General features: G+C 33.4%; 1 protein-coding gene across 1 annotated transcript; it reads right to left on the bottom strand.

Moving 5' to 3' along the window:
* Window positions 1-1,107: 1,107 nt before the first annotated feature.
* LOC116187397 (eugenol synthase 1-like) lies at window positions 1,108-6,539 on the bottom strand. The gene is made up of 5 exons (XM_031516063.1): window positions 6,301-6,539; window positions 5,412-5,546; window positions 1,918-2,146; window positions 1,608-1,811; window positions 1,108-1,467 (listed from the first exon to the last, which is right to left on the bottom strand). The coding sequence occupies exons 1-5, from the start codon at window positions 6,493-6,495 to the stop codon at window positions 1,265-1,267; spliced, it is 966 nt and encodes a 321-aa protein (XP_031371923.1). The 5' UTR covers window positions 6,496-6,539; the 3' UTR covers window positions 1,108-1,264.
* Between the last annotated feature and the right edge of the window lie 1,116 nt (window positions 6,540-7,655).

Below are 7,655 nucleotides of genomic sequence, written 5' to 3'. Positions count from 1 at the left end.
ATTTGTTTCTTTTCATGACATGCTTTATATAGTGTTAAGCTATCTACCGATAATTAGTATATCGACTTACATTTTGAAAGTTCACTTTACGTTCTACGGCATGAATACCGTAGATTTGCTCATCTTGTCGTTTAAATTTCATCTTTTTGTTTTGTTTTGTTTTTTTTTTTTGTTTTAGTGATGAACGACCTTTATTACTCCAGGTGCACCATTAGGCTCCAGAACCCACGGGACGTTGTATCATCTAGACTCTAATCTTTTAATTGTTATTGAGTTGCAATTTCATATTAAAACAAATCGTATTTGCTCAAATGATATTTTTCGTTATTGGACTTAATAGGTGACATAACAATTTCATTCAATACAGGGGGAAAAAACAAAAAAAACTAAAAGAGTACCCTACTCCTTTTGATTGGACTATTAGGAGAAGAGCATTCAATCGATATGACATCACAGATCGATGCATCATGTTCTCACAGATCGGACGATGATGCGGCAGAAGGCCTGACAATTCGGTACCTGAAGAAAATTAGGTTCTGACGACCTTATTTTGAAGGAAATGGCCTCCGGAGCAAAACTCACGGCTTTCGTGATTTTTCGATATTTAAGGCAAATTCCATCGTTTAGGGCCTCAAACAGGCAATTTATATTAATTAGAGTGTTTTTGTAATTTTAGAAAAGTTTAGTTCTTTTTATGCAATTTAGATTTTCTTAAACACTATTTAAGTTTTGTGTAAGCCCTAGCGTTGGAGGAGTCGTCTTTTGGATTATCAATAAAATTCAGAGCTTTCGTGTTTGTCCAATCTCGGATCGATTCGAGTTTGATGCCTATTTCCTGGTATTCGTAGAATAAATAGGTATAGAAGATTGTAGTTCCGGTATTCGTGCGCGAATCAACGGGTCTGTAACGGTTACTCGCATTGTACGCTGCGTCAGACGGTCATATATTGTAGGTAGCCTGAAGTTTGAATCAAACGCTTCTAGTGAAGAGGCTCCGCTCTCAAGTTGGTTTGAAACTCGAACATCGACTCGTCAATGGATGCCAACACGTAACGATTCAGGCCCTTTTTCCGGTACTTATCCTATCAAACTGTGAACTATCATTCATGGTTTAAAAACGACATTATGTTGACACCAATTCACATAAGATATTGTTAGATATAATCTCTGCTGTCCTGTAAACCTGGAAGATGCAATATCACATATTATTCATGCAAGGAGTGTACATAAAGGAAGATAAATCCAGACGACCGAGATATATAGTTCAAGCAAAAGCAGCACAAGCAGGAGGAGGAGGGTTCCCGGTGAGAAATATATCGAGCAGCTGGTCAATTGACGTGTAGTCCATATCCGGGTATAGCCTTGAAACCTCTATATCATCTTCCTTTAGCTCGTAGCTCATGAGATCGCCTTTCACAAACACGGAGTGAATAATTGACAGCGGTATGTTCTGTGGATCCGGCAAGGCTGCAAACAGATGAAAACCAAAACCAAGATAATATATCAATCTGATCTAGTTTTCCACATATATACTGAAACTTGTTAGATGCATCGTATATAAACACATCATGATGAAGAAGAAGACTACAAATTTAGGTTTTCCTTACTTTGAGAGAGCTTCACAATTTCTTCCTCTGGGATGTGAACTCGCTCGAGTGTCCGGCCTGTCTTCTTCTCCCACAGTGATGTCAATTCAATCTGCGACAAAATATTCTTTGGAAGCCGGTATATCACAACTCGATTGCATGCTCTAGGGTCGCATGCCACTTTGATCGTATATCTGGCGATATCTTCTTCATAATTAAGCACAACTGACCGAGGAAAAAAAAAAAGGGAAAAAAGTCAGAGTGAAAATCAAACTTGGCAACATAGTCGAGCTGAAAGGAAGCTTTTTAATTTTAAAAGGAGAGTTCGCACCCTTTCCATCACCAGTTCCAAAGATGAGAACGTCATTCCTCTGCTCTGATGGATGGAGAAGATAATTAATGAAATAAGCTCCGAAGCAATTCGCCGAAACATAAGTGTATGGAATGCCAGCTGCTTCCGTTGCCCGTCTGATACATTTCTTCTTGTCTAGGAATGCTTGGAACGGGGGAAGCGCTGTAATCCTATCTTCCTCGACTCCAAAGTCTGATGGAAGGAACCTCTAATAAATACACTAGAACAGTCATCAGGAGTTCATGAAAAACAATACGGGAAGACATAAATTATTTTTGAACATATTTGTCATGCAATTTGATCAAGCTGTTTGTAATTCAATTTCATTTTAAGCAAATGAACATTTGAGGTATGAAACAACAAGAGAAAACGGATATCCAACTTTCTGTCAAAAGACATCCGAAAATAAAGAATCCATAACCTTAAGATACAGTCTCACAATTAACAGTTAACCACAGGCTCGACCAAGTCATTATAGTGAAGCTTCGCGCGGTCCATTTCATAAAGATTGAATTTGGTCCTCCTAAACCCAAGGTTCTTATCTTGCAAAGCTACATCCAACCTCATTGAGTTTTTTTTCTTTTCTTTTCTTTTCTTTTCTGGCGGCCATACTTTACAGATCAATCAATTCTTAAAAATATTTGTATATAATTATAATGATTAAAAGGAATTCGAATTCGAAAAAGAAGCATTTTGGGAGATACGACATTTATGCCTATCATTGTAGTAGCACATTGAGATGCATAGACTGTGTCGCTTACATTTTGTTTAGATTACGAATTACAATTGCTATGGGGAGGATGGATTATGCAAGATATTATACATTATATAACAATCCCTTCATAACCATTTCAAAACCCGCAGCCTAAACAGGCCGTCAAAGTGCACCTAAGCTTGGTAAACGCATGATGAAGCGTTGTTGCTATCAAATGTGGGAAGAAGTAGCAGCCCCACATTTCTTGGAAAGCCTTCTATAGCTGGGGGAAACGGAGAGTCGGGGAAAAAGAAAAAGCGCAGCCAATATAAAAATAAAAATAAAAAGGAAGAATTTGAAATTGAAGATGTGAAAAAATAAAGTTCACATAAAAATTTTCGAACTAAATAAATACATCGGTTAATTAAAAATTATTCTAAGAATATTGTAATATTGTAAGTATGTCTTAAATAAAATATTAGTACAAGTTCTTACAGAATACAGAAGAACATAAAGTTGAAAAAATAGTAATACTATTATTATTATATTATTATTGAACCACATAAATTAGAAATAAAAGAAATAAACATGTGAGGATGCATGTCACAAAATTGAATTTTAAAAGTCATGCAAAATAGAGTTTACAAAATTAATGTAACAACTATAAGGAGAATATGCATTGCAAGTACCCAATAAAGGGGAATTAAATTCTGTCTAGCTTAACAAGTGCCCAATAAAGGCCACTTCTGTATCTTCTCTTCTTTCTTCCCCTTTTTTTTTCCCTTCTTATTTGTTTCCTTGATAAGTTGCTCCAAAACTAATTTCATCTAAGCGAATTCGACATCCCTTTCTAATTAAGTTCAGGGATATAATGAAGGACAATGAATTCATGAAGAGCAAATTCTAAGCTAAAGGCATCTTATGAAATTTTAATATAAAAATTTCATCAAATTTTCAAATTTCACTTGCCAAAAAGCTCAATATAATATTTTCTTAGCAGTTCATCATACTTTTATTTACATTATAGTCATATCTACAAAAGCTTTTGTCCATTTCCATGTAATTATTAATTATTATAAGGGTACTTACTAAATTCTCAATTTTCGTATATTTTAAATTGGAATGTTTATATTATTAATTCAATACATTTTTCGTGTAGTTCGCATACATAATAATAATAAATGAGAAAGCATATTATAGACGCTTCACTGTCAATAGATATTAAAAACTATTAAAAATTTATAATGACATTGAAATAAGCATAATCTAATTACAAATAAGAGATCTAATTATTTCTAAAATAAACTCAAGGCAAAGCGCGGGTTTTTCACAAGCTTTTGAAACAATTAGCGAGTTTACCTGCCAAAAATATCAATAATAATTAATAATAGGGATGTTTGAAAAAATCGTGCAATATAATATTAGTTTATATACAGACTAGCGGAGCGCAACCCGTGCAATTGCAAGGGTGTCCCATGGACTTGGAACTTTTTTTTTTGGTCTATCTAAATTACTAGTAAGGTCTTTTGTTCAATTTAGAATTTGAAAATCTTTTATTGAAGCTATAGAATAACATGTTACTTTCATTTTGTTCTCCTTAATTTCATGAAATATGGAGAGGATAATAATATCAACAAATTGAGATATAGAACCGATTGAAAAGTGATAGCTATAGCAAAATTAAGAATATAAATTAAATGAAATTCTCTCTGAGGATTCTGAAATGATACACATAAATAATGGTAATGATAACATTACCGAGTTAACAAGAGTGAATAGGAAAATCTTTCTAATTTCAAAAAATAAAAGGATCTCGCTATCCAATTAATTCATTATGACATTATTGATTATCCTTTTCGTATCTTATTCTTTGCTTCCTTTTTCCTCTTTATATTTTATTTTTAGTGTAAAATTATTTAATAATATAAAACAAGAAAATGCAATGGAATTTCCCTTTTTTCTTTTCTTTATTAATCAATTAATATATTCAACCTACAATTTAAAATTTCTAATAAGAGAAAATACCAATTAAGGAGGTTCTTTCTTTTTCTTTGAAATACTTTTGCTTCCTCAAGTAGTTAAGTGGATCCTTTAACAATCCACAGTAAAAACGGATACAAGGAGAAAATGCCCGATCAGAAATTACAAGAGAGCAGAAACAAACAGTTTATTTGCGGACAAACTACAAAGAATGATAGGAGAAACAAATAGAAAAGAATTGGTACAATTATAACTTTTTATCTTGAATCCGTTTTCATAATGGACCCAATAATAATCGAGAATAAGGACATCCTAAATGCACAATGAAATTACACTTCATAATAAAACAAAGTTCAATTATAACTTTGCAATACCTAATATGTAAAATAAAACAAAGTTAAATTATATTAAAATAAGAAAAAACAATGACACTTTGTAGGATATAGGAAAAGCTTTTCACTCTCCCCAGTCTTACTCAAAAGGAGCCAACTGTATTTTCTTTTCTTTATTAGTTTTAATAAATTAATTCATTCATTCTTTTCTACTTTAAGATTTTCTAATAAGACAAAACACCTCTTAAGTAGGTTTATTAATAAAAAATGACCTACTATGAAAATAAAACAAAATTTAATTGTTAAAATAAGAAAAACAATGACACATTGCAAGAGTGAGGAAAAGTTTTTTCACTTCCCCTCACGTTACTCAAGAGAAACGACTTTTTAGTACTTCAGTCTAGACTTAGATTTATATTCAGATTTGGATTCAGATATAGATATGCAAAAAAAAAATCATTCCTTGCCTTAATGTTTCCTGCATGTTTGATGGCTTGGATGATTTTGAGCTGGGCAGGGACGAGGGGATAAGGCAGGGCAGAGATGACGACATCTGCTTCCCTCATTGCTGACACCATCTTCTCATGCTCCTCAAGTTCTCCCTGGACAATACATGTTCCATTCATCAATATATACATTTTTCCCTTTTAATTAATTAGTTGATTAGATTCCCATTTCCGTTCTGATTTATTTATTTATTCAACAAAAGAAGTGAAATTGCACATTCGTTACACATTACTGGGTAATTATTAGGCATGAACCGAAGTACACTGATCAGCTCAAACATCTTGTAGAACCAAAACATGGGAAATCCATATTAACAATTCGATAGCTGACTCTTGGTCCTGTCAAGAAAAGGTAGTTTGATGCAGTCCACCTAAGGAGGAACCTTTAATTGAGCATTAAAAATTCAAAATCAAAGAGCTTGTTCAGATGGGAAGGGCCTCAACAAAGTCGTATTTACTAGAGAGGATTGACTAGATTAGTTGGGTGTCGAGACCGAGGTAGTGGTAAAAGTTTGTTTCCTTTACAAAGGAGATCCATATGTATGATTATTAGTGCGAGAAATTGCACTAATAATAATCGGATATTACTTCATGTCAAAAGTTGAGTGAAGTAAGATTTAAATCGGCTGTCGAAGATAATTTTTCTATCTAGGAGATCTTTTACATATAAGGTTTACAGCTGATAGTTCAAACCAAGCGTGTGGCAGATTTTTACGAGGTTCTTTCAGTCTAAACATGATCAATAGGGCAATATATTCTTATAATATAAAAAAAGGTACTAACATATATATATAACAATTTATTAGAAAAATATTGACATTCAGAGACATAGAGAGAGAACGAGAGATACTTCGACAATAGTGACGCCGATGGCTTCTAACTCGTCGCGCAGATGCAAGTTAGTCGGCGGAATGCTGTCAGAAGAGAGCGGTCGAGCATACACGGTAGTGGGATGCCCGAGTGCAACACTTGCCCTAACCATGTACTTGCCAATGTAGCCTGTTCCTCCAAAGAAGAGTATCTTCCACTTGTCGCCTCCCTCCATTTCTCTTCTCCCTACTCTATACAGTTTGCAATGTTTGAAGGCAGGTATGAAGGTACTCTATATATAGAGCTCTGCCACTTGTTAAGTAATTGGTAAAACTGGTCGGCGAGACCACGAAGTATTTTTAATTTGTTATTTGAGACTAATTCATATTCTAATATTGACTTATCGAAGTCACAAAATACTTTCAGTATTATTAAAGCCCTTACATCTTAGATAAAATTCGTCTACTAGCAGCATTGTTCGTCTGCAGGGCCACATCTTATAGTTAATAATTTTTACTTTTTCATAAATAGACTAGGCGTAGACTAAGAGAGTGTCTTATAATTTAGACCACCAATTTTCAAATCGTCTCACTTGGGATGCAAAATTTTAAGGTACAATGACCGTACTCAATCAAACAAACAGCCTTTTCCGTGGACCTAATCTGTTGGGTCCAAACGCACCCGTCGTATTCGATTTGTCAGTTAGGGAAGTTCACAGTCAAATCGCAATTATAATATAATAACGACGATTTGGAGAAGTAGGAAGGTTACAATGATTAAATTAGGGGTTTCATATGACTGCTGCAGGCCTTACGCATGTTTATTCCTTGTACAGAATACAGCAGATGGTTTGTTGATGGTGTTTTTACGATAAATATTTCATAAGTTTACTCTTTTTTAAAAAAATTTATTTCATGATTTAAAAATAATCTAAAAAGATCTAAAATTTACATTTGGTTCTAAATCTATTATAACGTTAATCTCTCCATTAATATTTAATGGTGATGCTAACGTGGAACGTAAACGAACCCATCTTTGGTACCGTGGCCTTCTAGCAGGAATAGATTTAAGAAAAATAATTAAAACTATACGATAGGTTTGGAGTTCACTTACTTTTCGTTGGCGAAGAAATTGACGGCGTGATATATTTGAAATAATATAGAAATTATTTATCTTTTTGGATAATTTTTAAAACATAGTTTTGAAAAAAATGGTAAAATTATGATACATAAAACCCCTTTATTGATTGAATATGGAACTAACATATAGTTGCGACTCTGCAGGCAAAGTCTTATTTAACAAAATGAGTATCTGGATTTTGCTCTATTAAGATATTTTAAAATTATTTAATTTCTATTTTCATCGTTGTATCATGATAAATAGAGGAGTTATTAC

Source organism: Punica granatum, chromosome 8, assembly GCF_007655135.1.
Source record: "Punica granatum isolate Tunisia-2019 chromosome 8, ASM765513v2, whole genome shotgun sequence".
NCBI classification, from domain to species: domain Eukaryota; kingdom Viridiplantae; phylum Streptophyta; class Magnoliopsida; order Myrtales; family Lythraceae; genus Punica; species Punica granatum.
This window is presented reverse-complemented; position numbering and strand designations above follow the sequence as displayed.

What these genes read in the sequence shown, in the direction of transcription:
- LOC116187397 (XM_031516063.1), bottom strand. Translation starts at nt 6,495, where the DNA reads ATGGAGGGAGGCGACAAGTGGAAGATACTCTTCTTTGGAGGAACAGGC. An exon ending in TCGGCGTCACTATTGTCGAA is followed by an intron (nt 5,547 to 6,300) that starts GTATCTCTCGTT and finishes TGTATTGTCCAG; the next exon opens with GGAGAACTTGAGGAGCATGA. An exon ending in AATTGTGAAGCTCTCTCAAA is followed by an intron (nt 1,468 to 1,607) that starts GTAAGGAAAACC and finishes ATCTGTTTGCAG; the next exon opens with CCTTGCCGGATCCACAGAAC.